Source organism: Salvelinus fontinalis, chromosome 13 (assembly GCF_029448725.1).
Source record: "Salvelinus fontinalis isolate EN_2023a chromosome 13, ASM2944872v1, whole genome shotgun sequence".
Classification (NCBI taxonomy): Eukaryota; Metazoa; Chordata; class Actinopteri; order Salmoniformes; family Salmonidae; genus Salvelinus; species Salvelinus fontinalis.
Window position 1 is genome coordinate 27544428 of NC_074677.1, and position 21139 is coordinate 27565566.

Sequence of the window (21139 nt, forward strand, 5' to 3'; positions counted from 1 at the left end):
ACCATGATTAATACGTTTAGATAGCTGGCCACTAGACAAATTGACCAATCTTAAACATTTTAGCTGACATGGGCTAACAGAGTGACTATCAGTGACTGAGAAAAACTGCACCATGTGTATTATCCTATTCTAACTTGCAACAGTAAGTTGAGACCCCGACTGAGACCACCAATTGCCCATCCCTGTTCTAGACCATATGGTTCAAGAGAAAATTGCAGAATTAATGAAAAAAAGCATGAAATCATCAGTGTAATTATGTTCAATTAACTCTACAACTCTTCCAACTATTAACTTTTCACAACTGCCACCAGTTTGACAACAAATATACTAGTCGTGGCCAAAAGTTGAGAATGACACAAATATAAATTTTCACAAAGACTGCTGCCTCAGTTTGTATGATGGCAATTTGCATATACTCCAGAATGTTTTAAGAGTGATCAGATGAATTGCAATTAATTGCAAAGTCCCTCTTTGCCATGCAAGTGAACTGAATCCCCCAAAAACATTTCCACTACATTTCAGCCCTGCCACAAAAGGACCAGCTGACATCATGTCAGTGATTCTCTCGTTAACATGGGTGTGAGTGTTGACGAGGACAAGGCTGGAGATCACTCTGTCATGCTGATTGAGTTCGAATAGCAGACTGGAAGCTTCAAAAGGAGGGCAGTGCTTGGAATCATTGTTCTTCCTCTGTCAACCATGGTTAGCTGCAAGGAAACACGTGCCGTCATCATTGCTTTGCACAAAAAGAGCTTCACAGGCAAGGATATTGTGGCAGTAAGATTGCAACTAAATCAACCATTTATCGGATCTAAACTAAATCAAGAACTTCAAGGAGAGCGGTTCAATTGTTGTGAAGAAGACTTCAGGGCATCCAAGAAAGTTCAGCAAGCGCCAGCACCGTCTCCTAAAGTTGATTCAGCTGCGGGATCGGGGCACCACCAGTACAGAACTTGCTCAGGAATGGCAGCAGGCAGGTGTGAGTGCAGCTGCACACACAGTGAGGCGAATACTTTTGGAGGATGGCCTGGTGTCGAGAAGGGCAGCAAAGAAGCCACTTCTCTCCAGGAAAAACATCAGGGACAGAATGATATTCTGCAAAAGGTACAGGGATTGGACTGCTGAGGACTGGGGTAAAGTAATTTTCTCTGATGAATCCCCTTTCCGATTGTTTGGGGCATCCGGAAAAAAGCTTGTCCGGAAAAGACAAGGTGAGCGCTACCATCAGTCCTGTGTCATGCCACAAGTAAAGCATCCTGAGACCATTCATGTGTGGGGTTGCTTCTCAGCCAAGGGAGTGGGCTCACTCACAATTTTGCCTAAGAACACATCCATGAATAAGGAATGGTACCAACGTATCCTCCGAGAGCAACTTCTCCCAACCATCCAGGAACAGTTTGGTGACGAACAATGCCTTTTCCAGCATGATGGAGCACCTTGCCATAAGGCAAAAGTGATAACTAAGTGGCTCAAGGAACAAAACATCGATGTTTTGGGTCCACGGGTAGGAAACTCCCCAGACCTTAATCCCATTGAGAACTTGTGGTCAATCCTCAAGAGGCGGGTGGACAAACAAAAAGCCACAAATTCTGACAAACTCCAAGCATTGATCATGCAAGAATAGGCTGCCATCCGTTAGGATGTGGCCCAGAAGTTAATTGACAGCATGCCAGGGCAGATTGCAGAGGTCTTGAAAAAGAAGGGTCAACTCTACAAATATTGACTCTTTGCATCAACTTAATGTAATTGTCAAAAGCCATTGACACTTATGAAATGCTTGTAATTATACTTCAGTATTCCATAGTAACATCTGACAAATATCTAAAGACACTGAGGCAGCAGACTTTGTGAAAATTAATATTTGTGTCACTCTCAACTTTTGGCCATGACTGTACATGACCAACAGTATGTGGACACCTGATCATCTAACATCTCATTCCAAAATGATGGGCATTCTTATGGAGTTGATCCCCCCTTTGCTGCTATAACAGCCTCCACTCTTCTGGGAAGGCTTTCCACAAGATGTTGGAACATTGCTGCTGGGACTTCCATTCAGCCACAAGAGCATTAGTGAGGTCGGACAATTATGTTGGCCAATTAGGCCTGGCTTGCAGCTGGCGTTCCAATTCATCCCAAAGGTGTTCGATGGGATTAAGGTCAGGGCTCTGTGTAGGCCAGTCAAGTTCTTCCATACCGATCGAGACAATCCTTTTCTGTACGGACCTAGTTTTTGGGCACGGGGGCATTGTCATTTGAAACAGGAAAGGGCTTTCCCCAAACTGTTGCCACAAAGTTGGAAGCACAGCATAATCCAGAATGTCATTTTATGCTGTAGCGTGATGATTTCCCCTCCCACTGGGAGTAAGGGAAATCAAAACACAACTCATTGGCTGAAACGCATTAAGAAAAAGAAATTCCACAAATTCAATTTTAACAAGGCACACCTGTAAATTGAAATGCCTTCCAGGTATCCTCATGAAGCTGGTTGAGAGAATGCCAAGCGTGTGCAAAGCTGTCATCAAGGCAAATGGTGGCTACCTTGAAGAATTTCAAATATATTTTAATTTGTAAAAAAATAAAATAATTGGTTACTACATGACTCCATGTGTTATTTCATAGTTGTCTTCACTATTATTCTAGTACAAATAAAGAAAAACCCTGGAATGAGTAGGTGTGTACAAACTTTTGACTGGTACTGTACGTGCGTGCGTGCGTGCGTGCGTGCGTGCGTGCGTGCGTGCGTGCGTGCGTGCGTATATATATAGTTTACATATTGACATAGTAAAATAAGTATACAAATGTATATGGAATTGTCATGCTGAAACCCTCAAAATAAACAAAATGGTATTCACTAAGTTGAATGTTTATATTTAGGATCAGGTTTAAAGCTATGTCATTCTATATTAAAATACTTTTATTTGATTATTTTACATGTGATAATAACAGACACCTGTGGTAATTTGAAGTGCCCCAAAAGGCCACTAAATCCTTGAAAGATACATCATTTCTGGAAGATTACTGGTCAACTTTGAAAGTTTCCAATAATATACCCTTCCTTTGCAACCCTAGTCATGAGTGCATTCAGGTGCGTGTTTCCGCTGTGAATTTTCTTCAGAATTGACAAACATGGGTTGTTCTGAACAAAATGAGCCTAAGGTATGACACCATGTCATCTTGTAACTGTACATCAAACATAGTGATCATGAACACTGACACTGTATATGACATGAGTTTTATGATATGGAGATGTGAAGTGCACATTTGGAGTCCTCTTAATGTACAGCATTTCCCTCACTCAGACAAACAATATGCTAAAGTTTCCCAATTAGCGGGAGGATGGGGGCAACTTCTTGTTGCATGCAGTGCTCAAGTTCAGAACGGCTGTCAGTCAAAACCCATACAGAGCTGTGAAGCGGAGACCCTGAGCTATGACATCATTTATATAATGTTACTGTACAGCCACTGCACTCCAATTTAGGCGCGTATCAGTGCTCAAATCTGCCATTTTCAACCGGGATATGGGTACAAGGTAAAGGGTAAAATACTACTGTAAATAGTAATTACAGCGGCTGTCTGGGATCATTTAGAACAGTTATGGGAAATCATAGATCAATTCGGAATTGTATAGTTCTATAATACACTTTAAGCACTTAATGTGATGCTTTGGCTAATGTGGCCTAGAATTCACACAGTTTGGTGGCGAGGAGGGCTAGCCTGGGCGCTAACTTGAGAGCAGCATGTTAAACTAATACACTTTTATCTACTAAACCCTGGGTAATAGGACTTAGCATTAGCGATGTGGCCCACAGTAGGGTAAATGCTAACAGATGCTAGTGGATCGGTTAACAACGATGCTTGCTCTCTGACGCCACCCCTCTGACTGGTGTTTGTCCCTCTCGGTGGGCTATTTAGGATTATATGAGAATAGCAGAAGTCTGGGGCAGTGCATGAAAGCAATTACCAACTGGCAAAGCCAAGAAATATCTCAGATTTAGAACCAGCAAAGATATAGAACCAGCATTTAGTATGGATCATTGGATGGATGGATGAATAGATGAATTGAGACAGACAAATAGACTGATAGAAAGATGGACAACATTCATTCTCTACCACCCCAGGGTCTCTTCCCTACCGGTCTGGCGGTCCTTCTCGATGCAGTAGCAGCTGTCGTAGAATTCTGTGAAGGTGGTGGCCAGCTCGTACAGGTAGTCACACAGCGTGTGGAGCAGGAGGTCATCCAGGATCTTCTGCAGGATCTCAGGGAAGCGGATGAGACACTTGCCCAGCTTCCACTCCTTGTCGTGCTGCAGGAGCACATCCGTGGTCTCTGCTGCTTTACGGAGCGCCACCTCGTCGATGTTAGCCAGCCGGGCTATGGACCTTCAGATATAGATACAGGAGGGGAAGGGATATTAAGTTGAGTAGGATATTAGTAGGATATTAATGTCAGACAACGTGCATACTGTATATTGTGATAGCCTGCCTATGCAGTTATCATATAAATACATGATAATAACAACACTTGTTAGGTGGAACCACAATGGACAAGATAATAGGTGATGCTGCTGGTCCAGACAGCTCAGCTCTGTTGGAGCATCAATGGCTATCAAAAGAGACTATATCTGTATAATCAAATGATCCCAGAACAATGCCTTTGTGTTATCTAATTAGCCATCTACAACCACAGATTTACAAGATGAGCAGCATCCTGGGGTTTCAAACAATGCTCAATCAAGCAAAATAATAAATACATAAATAAAAATCACTAGGGGTGTAACAACAGTACACGTACCGAACCTTTCGGTACGGGAACCTCGGTTCAGTCCTCTCTGTGAACCTGAATGAATACATAAAAAATATACACTAGGCCTATAGGCTTAAGCCTACGGTGTGTTGTATGCCATCGCCTTGAGTAAATCAAATCAACTTCTATTTCTCACATGCTTCGTGTGGACTATTTGAAATGCTTACTTACCGATCTGAAAAAACATTGTATGCTATTCTGATAAAAACAACTACAGCCTATGCGCACGTTGTAATAAAAATGTATATCTTAACTGGCACATTTCAAACTATCCTTTTGTGAGGCGCAGCGGGGAAATATACTGAACAAAAATATAAATGCAACATGCAACAATTTCATAGATTTTACTGAGTTACAGTTAATATGAGGAAATCAGTTAATTGAAATAAGTGTATTTAGGCCCTAAACTATGATTTTCAGATGACTGGGAATACAGATATGATTATTGGTCACAGATAACTTTATTTTTTTTTTAAACAAAAAAACAATGGGCCTCAGTATCTCGTCACGGTATTTTTGTGAATTCAAATTGCCATCGATAAAATGCAATTGAGTTTGTTGTCCGTAGCTTATGTCTGCCCATACCATAACCCCACCGTCACCATGGAGCACGCTGTTCACAATGTTGACATCCGCAAACCGCTCGCCCATACGACGCAATACACGTGGTCTGTGGTTGTGAGGGCAATTGGACGTCCTGCCAAATTCTGTAAAACGACGTTGGAGGCGACTTATGGTTGAGAAATGATCATTCAATTCTCTGGCAACAGCTCTGGTGTACATTCCTGCAGTCAGCATGCCAATTGCATGCTCCCTCAAAACGTCAAACATCTGTGGCACTGTTGTGAGACAAAATTGCACATTTTAGTGGCGCCTTTTATGGTCACCAGCATAAGGTGCACCTGTGTAATGATCATGCTGTTTAATTAGCTTATTGATATGCCACACCTGTCAGGTGGATGGATTATCTTGTCAAAGGAGAAATGCACACTATGTTAGAGAAATAAGCTTTTTGTCTAGATGGAAACTGTCTGGAATCTTTTATGTCAGCTCATGAAATGTGGGACCAACACTTTACATGCTGCATTTATATTTTTGTTCTGTGTAGTTCTGTAAAATGGGGAGTGGTGGAGTGGATAAACCAGGATTGGGGGATCTTCCATCCTCGTTTAAATCTCCAGTTGATGAACATTTTGGCTTCCCAGTAGATTACAACGGCGATTGACAGAGTTGTGGACAAAACGTTAACAGTATTTCGCCACTGCTCAACGAGAATAGCATATGCAGCTGCCAACACCTCAATCATGTTGGCATATTTACGCCAGTATTCCTACCACCGGAGCAAGATGGAAACGCAAAGACAACAACTTAGTCTCTGCTCTGAATTCAAGCAGCCCTTCGCAGCTGATTCTGAGAGAGAAAAAAGGATGATGCTGCATGTCTGTAGCTTGTTGTTGTCGGTCAATCGCAAATCATCAGAGCAGCACTACAGTCATAGAACTGCCATGTGTGGCAAATCAAATCAAAGTTTTTTGTCACGTGCGCCGACTACAACAGGTGTAGACCTGACAGTGAAATGCTTACTTACAGGCTCTAACCAACAGTGCAAAAGAGGTATTAGGTGAACAAAAGGTAAGAAATAAAAACAGTAAAAAGTAAAAAAATTATGTAATTAAAGGTTAAATATGACATGCTACAAAGACCAAGAGCTAACAGGTAGGCTGCCAGTTAATAATCTGAATGGAGGTGGTGGTGTTGTTATTTGTAACTGTAGGGCAGGGAGAAACCGCATGTACCCTCAAATAGCCTAGCTAGTTTAGTTAACTAGCTTCTCTAGGTTTGCTGCAGTCGTAATCATAATGGATGATAAATAATCTCGCTACGACAAGCTAGAAATTAGTCTACTAGTGCGAATCGGCTTGGTTGGTTGCCGTCTCTCCAGCCCTCCTTGCCCGTGTCACTCGCTCACAGTACACACACCGCAAGGCCCCTCTGCCTGCTAGAGCGGCACCGCTCCCTCCCTCGCGCTTTATCAGCTCTGGTTAATAAAGTAACTTACAAATTGACTTTTCTACTGCTTCCCTTACTGGGATCAGATCAGACCGGGTCTGGATCGAACCAGGTCAATACGAAACGGGTCTTGTTGTGCTCGGGTCCTTTCAGAACGGGTCTATAATTTTTTTAACTTAATTAACTACAGTAACTGTTGGCATTTAATTTTCCCACTGTACCGAAAACTGAACCGTGACTCCAAAACCACAATACGTACCGAACCAAGAGTTCGGTGAACAAGTACTCCCCTAGTGTGTACGTGTATAACCCCAGTCCCCCCCAAGTGTGGGTCTGCCGCCACCTGTGAGTGCTTTATTGACTCAGTGTGTTACCATCGACCATCCTGGGCGAAACGCCTCTTTCCCCTCCTTCTCTGTGTGCAGATCAATGGAGACAGACTGGGCGCAATGCCACTGAGCCCATAGTACATTCAGGGGAGGGGAGAGAAAACAAAGGGAGGGGCTGGTTGTCGCTCCCAACGGCCCAGCGAAGGATCACCTGATGCGGGTGAAGGCGTAGAGCAGGTAGGCGGCCGTGTTGCCCCGGTCATCCAGCATCTTGTCGAAGGAGAACACGTAGTCGTTGATGCGGTTGTGAGACAGGTCGGCGTACTTGATGCAGCCGAACGCCACCGAGTGCTGGGCCTTGGTCAGCTCCTCTGTGCTCAGCACCTGAGTTAGACATGATCAGAGTTCCAGGCAATCAGGCATGTGTTCAATCCACTGGGCATCTGACACAGATCACAACTTGTTTCTGTGTGTCACAACGCATCTGGGACAGGTTGAAGTACTGTACTGCTATGAGTCTGACCTGTCATTCATGCCTTAAACCCCACATTCCCCACTGGACACAGTCTAATTCTTCCAACATCCACGTCGAGTCCAATACCCTCTTAGGTATGGACAGGCTCACACCTAGAGAGAGTGGGGATGTGTGTGGATTATGTTCTTTAGTAAGTGTGTGTATAGGGTTTATGTGCATTAGTGTGTTTTGTGCAGTGCGGGCAGGTGTATTTAAATTAGGTTGGGACGAGAAGGTGGCCTGCCCCGTGGTGCCACTGATGCCAACTACATAGGGCATGGGCGGGGGTACGCTTACTGCACTAACAAAACAAAGATCTCAGAATAGATCTGAATTGGCTCCATCCGCCAGCATTTGCTAAATTGATTACGCCCCAGGGAGCAGGACGATTATACGCCTACTTACTTTTCTGCATAATTTAATGCAGCATGTGTAACTTTCGATATCCTTGACAATTATAGGCTTAGCGAAACCCTGATTCAGAAGACCTCCTCTTGCGTCATAGACTGAAAGAAAAGAAGAGGCGGCTGCAGTTGGCACGTAGGCAGACAGCTATGCCAGGTGGAAGCAGCGTGCGTTTCTGCCTTTGGAACATAAAGACTAGATAGAGACATCGTTCAGGCTGTAGTAATGATGTGTTTACACTCTACTCACAATGTGTGTGTGTCCTGCAGGATTTATTTTGATTATTAAGGCCTTGAAGAAGAGTTGACTAGTAGAATCAGGAGGGTACTAGGATGAAACAAATGGCTACACAGTATTGATGGAAACGCAGGCAGCATCTATCTCACCTTGTCTCTGTCTTTCTCCTTGAGTTTGTCCATGGACCTCTTCAGGCCTTCGTCCAGCAGGTCCATCAGCCTCACCGTGTCCCCAGACCGAGTCTTAAACTTCTTCCTGAAGAGACAGACGGAAGGACAATACTCACTCAACACTTCAGGAACTCTTCCAATCCTTCACCATTAATCCAACATAACTGGATCTGTGAAAAAAGTGGTGGTCTTACATCGCTCTATCCAATCATGTTCAATGAGTAAAATCATGTTCAATTAATTATTATGAGAAACGATGTGTGCTATTCCACTTTCCAGTATTTGACTGAGTGAACAGTATTTGAACAGGGCTTCAGCTCCCTCTCAGCCCAACAGTGGAGTACCAGGCTCTAACCACAAACCACCACTTAGCTTGCTCCTCTCACCACCCCTCCAGCCTCTTACGACCAACACAACCCATTCTGACTGTGTTTGATGCTTTATTAATGCACTGGGTGATATTGTCTGCTCGGTAATTAGACTCCTAGTAGTCATACACACAACTAGATCATGTGTGACCAATGGGCCAATAGAGCAAATGAATGGACAAATAAAACCTAAGAGTGCTAATTCAATATGCTGATAGGCTCACGCAGCAGGTGGATCGGTGGTCTCTTGAATGGCCCAATACAGTATACAGCGCTATGAATGCTTAATTAGGCATGTGTCTGTTGCCATTACGTGATTGTTGGCGTATGTGAATCTGGAGCACGTTCATTAGACACCAAATGGAAGAAAACGTACTAAAACAGGAAGGGCTCATTTGACTTGTCCAATAAGAAGCACTCATTTTAGTTTTCTGTAAACTTTTGTTTGTTTTTGTGCGCTAATGAATACGACCCTGAAAAGAAATTCTGTAATTTGTAGACACTCACTTATCCTCTCCCAGCACCACTCCAAAGCCAGCATGCTCCACTCGTGTCACCTTGGGGTCGTACCAGCCAATCATCTGAGCCGCTGCAAACACCACCTGGAAGTGGGTGCCCTGTAGTGAAAAAAAAAACATACGCATAATTAACTACAGTCATGAATTGGGCACCAGTTAAATGTTTAGACCGAGTTTGACAGGCTAATAAGGATGGTTGCAAAACATTGCAAATGAACCTAATGACTTCACATGTACGATCCACTCCAGTAGAACATTTTACAGCCAAAAAATGAGAGTGAACACACAGACAAGCCAATCATTGTGGTGTTGAACTGCAGTGAGAGGGCAGTACTCTGGAGTCCTCTACTCATGCCTGTCACTGACAGTATCTTACTTCTCCGGCTCCGGCTCAGAGAAACCAAGACACAGACAACTGACCCTGAGTGACCCTTTTCAGCAGGTGACACCGGTGGCGTCACACAGCGAGGACCTCAGAGGCACAACAGAGCTAGCCTGGTCTCAGATCTGTTTGTACTCTTGCCAACTCCAATGCTGTCATTGTAAAAGCCAAACATGTTTGGCATGACAGCAAAAAAACAGACTAGCACTCAGGCAATAATATTGGCACTCTCCCTCCCTCAACCCCCTCCTCACCTGGCCGCTGTCCGTCACGTAGATGATGATGTCTGCCTTCTCGTCAAAGAGCCGCTGGCGCAGGGCGGCCAGGTCTGAAGTGTCGTATGTGTAGCCCCCGTCAGACTTCACCACCGTCAGGGGGATCTGTTGGCCCGGGGCAAACACTATCTTACGTCCCTCGTCCATCTCCACCAGGCCTGGAGAGGGAGAAAGAGAGAAAAAATAATTGTTGAGTCAACAGTGCCCCCTTCTGGACACGTACACACTACAGCAAACACTGTACAGTACACAGCAGGAGTTCCCAACCTTTTTCCCCAGTTTAATTTGAGGGACCTAGAAATGTTTTGCTTTGAAGCTAATTTCCTGCAATTCTACATAGTTTAGCAAAACTCAGGATATATTTTAGGTAGGCTATACATATTTTCTTTTAGGGCTCCCAAGAGGAGCAGCGGTCTAAGGCACCTCATCTCAGTGCAAGAGGCGTCACTAGAGTCCTTGGTTCGAATCCAGGTTGTATCACATCCGGCCGTGATTGGGAGTCCCATAGGGCAGCTCACAATTGGCCCAGCGTCGTCCAGGTTTGGCCGGGGTAGGCCGTCATTGCAAATAAGAATTTGTTATGACTTGCCTAGTTAAATAAAGGTAAAATGTTTCTTTTTTTAAATACAGAAAGTGAATAGATCAATTGATAGCGACAGAGTCAGACATTATATGAGACTTCCCAAGCAAAGTCACATTTCTTTGACTCCTCAACTTTAGAAGGTCATAGCTCAACTTCTGAATGTCAGAGAAACAATCCAAAGATATTCCTATGTGCATCAGGGCTGCATCTTCCTCTGGCATTTTACCTTGTTTCTAGCCTAAAGCTTTGCGGATGTATGTGCTGTTTTAGATCGGTATAAACAACTGAATCTTATTTACTTTTTTTACCCCTCAAACCAAGAAAGGTCCCATACCCCCCCCCACGAAAAGTTGTCTCCCCCTATGGGGGTTGTGCCCCCTTGGCTCGGAATCCCTGCAGTACAGCAACCCACCTGAGGTGAAGAGTACAATCTTAATATGAACAACATTAATATCAACTGAATGACAACGTAAAGCTATCTTTGTTTTGCTTGATTTAAACTTTATGACCTTTGGCCTCAAACTCTTTGACCACGGCGATCATTTTCTCCTGATAGAAGGACTCTCCTCTCTCGATGATCTGGATGTCCAGACAGTTGTAGACCTTCTGCAATTCTACGAGACAAAAAGACAAGAGTTGGATCTGTGTTGGAGTTCAGTAGCAACACTAGGGGGAAATCAACACCAACTACATCGTATGTCTTTGGATGAGACACGAGAAAGTAAAGTCACGCGTTGAGGAAATGAAGGAGAAAGAAAAGGATGGAGCAACCCAAATGCCCTTCCTCAGCTGGGTCTCAGTGGGGACAAGACTGCTGGCTAATGAAGGCATTGAGTTTCTCTCCCTTCATTCATCCCGCTCTCCCCGTCTGCCACATCAAGCTTTAAATCCTCCCAGAGATCACACAATATGGAGCACTGTGACACCTCAGGCCTGCCATGCCCTTATCATACACGCCCACACACGCGTTCTCACACACACACACACACACCAATGAAACCGAACTGACAATAGAGCAGTCACCATGAAAACTCATCACCCCATGTGAACCCCCCATTTTGACGATGTCAATAACTCTAATATGGCAAACGCCACAACTTCATCTGTCTGTCTGATTGTGACCTATCATTAAAAGCTGAACTACTGTACTAGGCCTATATTTTTGTGAATTTACTTCTGATAATGTTGTCTTTAGGACTCTAGTTACTTTCGACTCTTCACAGTAATTGGCATTAGGTCTAACTAACCCTTGAACAAAACGTAGCCTTTACTATAATTTCTTACTTTCATCACCCCTTCATCTATCCATTCCTCGCACCCACCATTCCTGGAAACGTCACAGATGAGGTTCCATCCTTTGATGAAGGCTGGGTCTTTGTTCTGCAGCTTGACCACACACTGGTAGGCCCTCTTCTTAAAGTCCTCCTCCTCGTCAAAACGCTTCTTAGACTCCTGGCACAGACAGACAGGGAGGAATCACTCATATCATCAGGGGAGACAATAGGTAACATATTTGATGACAGTTAGTGAGGAACAGTACGTAGTGTATGCCTAGGACAGTCTACACAACTCAACATTTGCCCAGAGGAAAGGACATGCCATTTCTGATGTCATGCCCTTTAAGTTTTTATAAACCCACCACCTTCATCTGTAGTGGTCAATTTTATTCAATTTTTTGGGTGGACTCACTTTGTAGAATGCCTGCAGATCTCCAATGGGAGGGGACACGGTCAGGTAGTTTGGGAACTTGTCCTGCAGGTGAGCGATAAGCATGCCAAACTGGGTGCCCCAGTCCCCCACGTGATTCAGCCTAGGGAACACAACACAAACACATGCAGTGACGACATGGTAAACAAACAAACACACACACCCCAAAAAATATAACAACAGGATATACTGCAGGGCAGGGAGTCAAATAAACTAACTGAAATGTAGGGGTTGCTCTGCCTCTGTTGGTATTCATTTGGCTTAGTCGTGGTATATTACTGACTGACAACTGGTACAGCTGTTTGATAAGGTAACACAGAAACTCTACATACATTCATAGGTTATTATTGTTTAATTACTACATTTTAAGTAAATACCTGGTCATTTCTGTACCATAAAATAAAGTGATACCAGTACACATTAAAAAAAAATCAACTGAATTTATGTCTGTTACATTTTGACTGATTTACTGACCTCAACACGTCGTAGCCTAGGAACTCAAACAGGCGACACATGCTGTCCCCGATTATGGTGGAGCGCAGGTGACCTACGTGCATCTCCTTAGCCATATTTGGAGATGAGAAATCCACAACCACCTAGAAAACACACACATCCACATAAGATTCATCCAATAGTTTTCATGGGACATATCAGATTCAAGCACATTTAGAAAGGGAAAAGGGCAACGGTTGGGTCCATAAAAGCAGGATATTAGCCTACCTTCTTCTTGCTCTCTAAGGGAGGAGGTTGGACACCGCTGAGTAGCAGGTTGGTCAGCAGTTTGGACACAAACGATCTCTTAAGGTGAACATTGATGAACCCTGAGAGCACAAAGAGTTATGTAACACAAAAGACAGGAGCCAGACGTTTCACGTAGAGTGATCACATTTAAAGTGCGGGACAAGAGAATGATTTTGCAGGACATCCGCGAGACAGTGTAGCTTGCCTATATGAATGAAATATATTGGCAACCCCCCCCAAAAGAAGAATCATCTTCCCGCTCATGGTGTAGTGCTAACTTTTTAGGTGCCAGAGCGCAATAAAATTGTAAATGTACATGTCTCAAAGTCAGTACCAGTTGTGATATGGCCTATTGAATATCATTATAGAATTTACAGTACCAGTCAAATCCAAAAAGTCACGCTGGTGACGTGACGTGGGAGGACGTGCCCTGCGGTTCATATACAACTGTACGTCAGACCACACATTGCCTCTTATTTCTTCTCGCAAAGTTGACTGCTCCGCGGCTCCCGTTTTTCAGATCGCATCTTCCCAAGTCCCGGTAGTGTAAGCTAAACTCTGAGTTGTGTTTACTGTCAGTCTGTCACCAACAGCCTGTGACCTGTGGGTCAGAGTGTGAAATTCACCCTCCAATGCTGTGTGACAGCTCTTCCCTACCTATCCCTTTGATCTGAGGATATCGGGCTTCCTTGTCTTATGCCCACCAGCTAGTGTGTGTTGGCCACCGTACTCCGATGCTAACCTTGTCAAGATATCCTCCACTGCTGTGCTTGTTTTCGAGGCCACCAGGCACTAGTCATCCTTCGACTATATAAAACTTGAGCGGGTCAATCCCCTAGATAACCACATCTAGGAAGATTGTTAGCCTAGCCAGCTTATAAAATGTGAATTCGGATTACTTCCCCCTGGTATTCCCTATCCATTGGTATTACTAGCATGCTACAAGCTAGCTAGTTTACCCACTCCACCTAGCTGCCAATGTGTTGTCAGTATGGCTTACCAAACGACGGGCATTTGTGCGTGTTTTGCATAAATAAGCCTCCTGCTCCAGCCCTGTGGTCATAGCTCTAAAATTATTTTGCAGGTGCTGTACAGCTCCCGACACATTATTGTAGATCTCTACCCTTACTGTGTATTGTGGTAGCTGTTGTATACAGTCTCCAGTCATCATTAAATTAGTTAATTGACGAATCAGTGTACTGCATAAGAAATGTTTTATATTTATATTTTATCATTTACTTTCTTCACGAGAGAACACCGCATCACCTTGATGCTGTGCATGCATGGCTGCTCCTCTTGTGGAGCTGAACTACAAGTAGAAGATGGTCATGACCGGTGCCCCGTCTGCCTAGGCATTGGCCACCAGCGTGAGGCCCTTTCTGACCCCTGCAATAACTGTGCCATCCAGCCTGTGAAGGAAGTGCAGCTAGCAGAGTTGAGGGCCTGGTTTTCACAGATAATTTTGCTGTTCGCCAGGACCCACCTAGGGCCACCAAAAGAGGGAAAGCCCACAAAACCGATGGCGCCCCCCCGGTAAAAGGTCAATTCCTTATCTTCTGAAATAGAGCAGCTAAAAACGCTTTTGCGTTGATTCAAGCCCCCTGAGTCGGGACTCTCTAGCACAGAATGTGGGACGCAACAGAGGACTCAGTCAGGATGATGACCTGCTGTTCACTCGGGCATCCAACCGGCACTTTAGTGACCAGGAAGACGACACGCCCAATATGGTGAAGGAGGTGCCAACCACTGTTGTGGATCCATCCAGTCTCAACGCTAAAGATGGGTCAGAGGAGTCATTCCGAGGCTCTGAAGAAAGCTCTGCCTCACTACGTGCGGTCATGCACGCGGCCTTAGCTAGGCTAGAGCTTGATAATTCTCAAGCCACAGCCCCTGCAGCTAACCCATTCTTTAAGAATGTATTTTTTATTTAACCTTCAATTAACTAGGCAAGTCAGTTGAGAACAAATTCGTATTTACAATGACGGCCTACCAAAAGGCCTCCTGCGGGGACGGGGGCCTGGGATTTAAAAAAAAAATACAGTATAAATATTGGACAAAACACACATCACAACGAGACAACAACAATACATAAAGAGAGACCTAAGACAACATAGCAAGACAGCGACACATGACAACACAGCATGGTAGCAACATAACGTGGTAGCAGCACAAAACATGGTACAAACATTATTGGGCACAGTCAACAGCACAAAGGTCAAGAAGGTAGACAACAATACGTCACACAAAGCAGCCATCACTCTCAGTAAGAGTGTCCATGACAGTCTTTGAATGAAGAGATTGCGATAAAACTGTCCAGTTTGAGTGTTTGTCCAGTCGCAAGCTGCAGCGAACTGAAAAGAGGAGCAACCCAGGGATGTGTGAGCTTTGCAGACCTTTAACAGAATGTGACTGGCAGAACGGGTGTTGTATGTGGAGGATGAGGGCTGCAGCAGATCTCTCAGATAGAGGGGAGTGAGGACTAAGAGGGTTTTATAAAGAAGCATCAACCAGTGGGTCTTGCGATGGGTAAACAGAGATGGACAGTTTACAGAGGAGTATAGAGTGCAGTGATGTGGAGCATTGGTGGCAAATCTGATGGACCGAATGGTAAAGAACATCTAGCCGCTCGAGAGCACTCTATAAATTATGGCTCTGTAATCTAGCATGGGTAGGATGGCCATCTGAATCAGGGTTAGTTTGGCAGCTGGGGTGAAAGAGGAGTGATTACAATAGAGGAAACCAAGTCTAGATTTAACTTTAGCCTGCAGCTTTGATATGTGCTGAGAGAAGGACAGTGCACCGTCTAGCCATACTCCCAAGTACTTGTATGAGGTGACTACCTCAAGCTCTAAACGCTCAGAGGTAGTAATAACACCTGTGGGAAGACGGACATTCTTCTTACCAAACCACATGACCTTTGTTTTGGAGGTGTTCAGAACAAGGTTAAGGGTAGAGAAAGCTTGTTGGACACTAAGAAAGCTTTGTTGTGGAGCATTTAACACAACATCCGGTGAGGGGCCAGCTGAGTATAAGACTATCATCTGCATATAAAATGGATGAGAGAGCTTCCTACTGCATGAGCTATGTTGTTGGTGTAAATTGAGAAAAGCGTGGGGCCTAGGATTGAGCCTTGGGGTACTCCCTTAGTGACAGGCAGTGGCTGAGACAGCAGATTTTCTGACTTTATACACTGCACTCTTTGAGAGAGGTAGCTAGCAAACCAGGCCAAAGACCCTCAGAGACAATAATACTCCTTAACCGGCCCACAAGAATGGAACGGTCTACCGTATCAAAAGTTTTGTCCAAGTCAATAAAAATAGCAGCACAATATTGATTAGAATCAAGGGCAATGGTGACATCATTGAGGACCTTTAAGGTTGCAGTGACACATCCATAACCTGAGCGGAAACCAGATTGCATACCCGAGAGAATACTAGACATCAAGAAAGTTTCTCCAACACTTTTGATAAACAGGGCAAAATAGAAATAGGCCTAGAACAGTTAGGATCAGTTTGATCTCTCTCTTTAAATAAAGGACAAACTGTGGCTGCAATGGAAACCTCCCCAAAAAGGAGAGACAGGTTAAAAAGGTTGGAGATAGGCTTAGCGATGATAGGGGCAGCAACCTTAAAAAAGAAAGGGTCTAAAACCTTTGGACCCAGACGTTTATTGGGGGTCAAGTTTAAGGAGCTCCTTTAGCACCTCGGACTCAGTGACTGCCTGCAGGGAGAAACTTCGTAGCGGGGGAGGAGAAAAAGAGGGAGAAACATCAGGGATAGACGCATTAGAAATGTTGGACGGGCAAGGAGGCATGGCTGAATCAAATAGGAATCCTGACTTAATGAAGTGGTGATTAAAGAGCTCAGCCATGGACCGCTGAGTGAGTGTGAGAGTAAGAGTAAGAGTAAGAGTGAGCGAGTGTGAGCGAGAGAGTGAGCGAGTGTGAGCGAGAGAGTGAGCGAGAGAGTGAGCGAGAGAGTGAGCGAGAGAGTGAGCGAGAGAGTGAGCGAGCGAGAGAGTGAGCGAGTGTGAGCGAGAGAGTGAGCGAGAGAGTGAGCGAGTGTGAGCGAGAGAGTGAGCGAGTGTGAGCGAGAGAGTGAGCGAGTGTGAGCGAGTGTGAGCGAGAGAGTGAGCGAGTGTGAGCGAGAGAGTGAGCGAGTGTGAGCGAGAGAGTGAGCGAGTGTGAGCGAGAGAGTGAGCGAGTGTGAGCGAGAGAGTGAGCGAGTGTGAGCGAGAGAGTGAGCGAGTGTGAGCGAGAGAGTGAGCGAGTGTGAGCGAGAGAGTGAGCGAGTGTGAGCGAGAGAGTGAGCGAGAGAGAGCGAGCGAGTGAGAGAAAGTGAGAGAGAGAGAGTGAGAACGAGAGAGCGAGAACGAGAGAGTGAGAACGAGAGAGCGAGAACGAGAGAGCGAGAACGAGAGAGCGAGAACGAGAGAGCGAGAACGAGAGAGCGAGAACGAGAGAGCGAGAACGAGAGAGCGAGCGAGTGTGAGAGAGAGCGAGCGAGTGTGAGAGAGAGCGAGCGAGTGTGAGAGAGAGCGAGCGAGTGTGAGAGAGAGCGAGCGAGTGTGAGAGAGAGAGAGAGCGAGTGTGAGAGAGAGTGAGCGAGTGTGAGAGAGAGTGAGCGAGTGTGAGAGAGAGAGTGAGCGAGTGTGAGAGAGAGAGTGAGCGAGTGTGAGAGAGAGAGTGAGCGAGTGTGAGAGAGAGAGTGAGCGAGTGTGAGAGAGAGAGTGAGCGAGTGTGAGAGAGAGAGTGAGCGAGTGTGAGAGAGAGAGTGAGCGAGTGTGAGAGAGAGAGTGAGCGAGTGTGAGAGAGAGAGTGAGCGAGTGTGAGAGAGAGAGTGAGCGAGTGTGAGAGAGAGAGTGAGCGAGTGTGAGAGAGAGAGTGAGCGAGTGTGAGAGAGAGAGTGAGCGAGTGTGAGAGAGAGAGTGAGCGAGTGTGAGAGAGAGAGTGAGCGAGTGTGAGAGAGAGAGTGAGCGAGTGTGAGAGAGAGAGTGAGCGAGTGTGAGAGAGAGAGTGAGCGAGTGTGAGCGAGTGTGAGAGAGAGTGAGCGAGTGTGAGAGAGAGAGTGAGCGAGTGAGTGAGCGAGAGCGAGTGAGAGAGTGAGCGAGTGAGTGAGCGAGCGAGCGAGAGTGAGTGAGCGAGTGAGTGAGCGAGCGAGAGAGAGTGAGTGAGTGAGTGAGTGAGCGAGCGAGAGAGAGTGAGTGAGTGAGCGAGTGAGAGCGAGTGAGAGAGAGAGCGAGTGAGCGCGAGAGAGAGAGAGAGAGCGCGAGTGAGCAAGAGAATGAGCGAGTGTGAGAGAGAGAGTGAGAGAGAGAGTGAGCGAGTGTGAGAGAGAGTGAGCGAGTGTGAGAGAGAGTGAGCGAGTGTGAGAGAGAGTGAGCGAGTGTGAGAGAGAGTGAGCGAGTGTGAGAGAGAGTGAGCGAGTGTGAGAGAGAGTGAGCGAGTGTGAGAGAGAGTGAGCGAGTGTGAGAGAGAGTGAGCGAGTGTGAGAGAGAGTGAGCGAGTGTGAGAGAGAGTGAGCGAGTGTGAGAGAGAGTGAGCGAGTGTGAGAGAGAGAGTGAGCGAGTGTGAGAGAGAGAGTGAGCGAGTGTGAGAGAGAGAGTGAGCGAGTGTGAGAGAGAGAGTGAGCGAGTGTGAGAGAGAGTGAGCGAGTGTGAGAGAGAGTGAGCGAGTGTGAGAGAGAGAGTGAGCGAGTGTGAGAGAGAGAATGAGCGAGTGTGAGAGAGAGCATGAGCGAGTGTGAGAGAGAGCGAGCGAGAGAGAGCGAGTGAGTGACCGAGTGAGAGAGAGAGCGAGCGAGCGAGAGAGTGAGCGAGCGAGCGAGCGAGCGAGAGTGAGTGAGTGAGTGAGTGAGTGAGTGAGTGAGTGAGTGAGTGAGCGAGCGAGTGAGCGAGTGAGCGAGCGAGCGAGTGAGTGAGTGAGCGAGCGAGCGTGAGTGAGTGAGTGAGTGAGTGAGCGAGCGAGAGTGAGTGAGTGAGCGAGTGAGCGAGCGAGAGCGAGCGAGAGCGAGCGAGTGTGAGAGAGCGCGAGTGAGAGAGTGAGTGAGAGAGTGAGAGAGAGTGAGAGAGAGTGAGTGAGAGTGAGTGAGTGAGAGAGAGTGTGAGAGAGAGTGTGAGAGAGAGTGTGAGAGAGAGTGTGAGAGAGAGTGTGAGAGAGAGTGTGAGCGAGAGTGTGAGCGAGAGTGTGAGCGAGAGTGTGAGCGAGAGTGTGAGCGAGAGTGTGAGCGAGAGTGTGAGCGAGAGTGCGAGCGAGAGTGTGAGCGAGAGTGTGAGAGAGCGAGCTGCTCCTTAAAGTAAATAACTTTGGCCTTCCGGATAGCCTGAGCACACTTATTTCTCATTTGCCCGAACGATAGCCAGTCAGCTTGAGTATGCGTGTGCCGAGCCTATCGCCAAATGCAATTCTTGAGGTGGAGTAACTCTAAGATCACGGTCGAACTAAGGGCTGAAACTAGGGGCTTCTTTATGGGGGTGCGTTTGTTAACAATACCACTGAAAATATTAAAAAAGAAGGTCCAAGCGCCTTCGACAGAGGGATAAAGCTGATTCTTTACCATTTTACAGAGGCTAGTTCATGAAGGAAGGCTTGGTCATTAAAGTTTTTTAGCAAGCGTCTATGACAAATCAGGACAGGTCATTTCACATGAGCAGGCATTACGAACACAGGCTGTAAAACAGTGATCACTAAGATCATTACAGAAAACACCAGACTGATACCTATCAGGATTATTTGTGAGGATAACATTGAGGAGTAGCCTTTTCTGGGTGTTTGGAGTCATACCTTGTGGGATTGGTGATAATCTGAGAAAGATTTAGGGAGTCCCATTTCTTTAGAACCTGGTCAGGTGGTGTAAGCATGTCCCAGTATAGGTCACCTAGCAGGACAAATTCAGACTTAGTGTAAGGGGCCAGGAGAGAGCTTAGGGCAGGTAGGGTACAGGTCGGTGTTGATGGAGGACGATAGCACCCAGCAACAGTCAAGAGCTATTTGAAAGTTTAATGCTTAAAAACAGCAATTCAAATTCTTTGGGGACAGACTTGGAGACAACCGAGCACTGAAGGTGATCCTTGGTAAAGATTGCCACTCCCCCACCTTTGGAAGATCTGTCTTGCCGAAAAAGGTAATAACCAGAAAGGTCAACATCAGTATTCAAAACACTCTTAACCACGTCTCAGTAATGACCAACACATCTGGACTGGAGCTGTGAATCCACACTTTCAACTGATCCATTTTAGGTAATAAGCTTCTAGTGTTAACATGCAGAAAACCCAGGCTTTTACAAGAGCAGAAATCAGTGAAGCAGATATCAGTGCACAAGTCAGAATTGGGGCTAGCAACAGGAGGTGTGCCAGGGTGTACATGCACATTTCCAGAAATCATCAACAGTAATACAATCAAGGCACGGCATAGGACATGGAGAGCTCTGCAGTGATGATTTATGACATCTGAATGTGCATCAGATGGCAACAAGATCATATTGTACAGCAATTTCATCAGGTAACATGAATACAAAGCCGGCGAGAGGTGGTTAGAATAAGATGGGAGGCCAAAAGTCAGTGTAACCAATAGAGTCAAAGTCCCGAGTCCGAGAACAAACAGTCTGACCCACGGTTGGGTAAAGAAAGTTGGTAGTCAACAAAGTATGCAGGAGTCATGAGGCAAATTGCAAAATGGACAATAATGTTTTTAAATATATAACGACTTTGGGCTAGCCATTGTAAGTTCCGAGTCACTCGCCCCAACAGTGCGTGTGTGCTGGAGGTGAGCGAAAGATCGGGAGAGAGGGGTGAGTGTGGTGGAGGTACCTGGACCAGACAGGGGGAGACAGGCCAGGGCAGATGGTGAACAGATCGTCAGTTGGAATCCAAGCAGCAGTGCAGCAGGCAATGGGAGTAGGTGTCACACCCACTTGGGATAAGCTTTTATTTCTGGAGGCAGATTTCTTGTAGAAAATGCCAGTGACTGGTCTTTAAACAGCAGGAGGGGGCTTCAGAGGACGCTTCAAAGACTCCTGACACTTGTTGGGCCCAAAGGCCTTTTATTTCACACCTTAGTGCTAATTGAATTTGTATCTGGCCTGTCCTTGCAAGCCTGG

At 45.8% G+C, this 21139-nt stretch overlaps 1 protein-coding gene across 6 annotated transcripts in view; it reads right to left on the bottom strand.

The window, feature by feature from the left end:
• The window catches only part of LOC129868339 (arginine--tRNA ligase, cytoplasmic-like), a 44525-nt gene that overhangs the window by 10814 nt on the left and 12572 nt on the right, over positions 1-21139 (bottom strand). For 4 of the 6 annotated variants that reach the window (XM_055942233.1, XM_055942235.1, XM_055942234.1 and 1 more), the window contains 10 exons: positions 13023-13123; positions 12777-12898; positions 12285-12405; positions 11918-12047; positions 11105-11209; positions 9992-10170; positions 9345-9454; positions 8449-8554; positions 7355-7527; positions 4133-4380 (listed from right to left, as the gene is read on the bottom strand). In XM_055942233.1, the coding sequence (XP_055798208.1) occupies positions 4133-4380; positions 7355-7527; positions 8449-8554; positions 9345-9454; positions 9992-10170; positions 11105-11209; positions 11918-12047; positions 12285-12405; positions 12777-12898; positions 13023-13123 (1395 nt within the window). Of the gene's footprint in view, positions 1-4132; positions 4381-7354; positions 7528-8448; positions 8555-9344; positions 9455-9991; positions 10171-11104; positions 11210-11917; positions 12048-12284; positions 12406-12776; positions 12899-13022; positions 13124-19824; positions 19919-21139 lie in introns of all 6 variants that reach the window. The other 2 variants (XM_055942238.1, XM_055942236.1) reach the window with 2 other exon arrangements.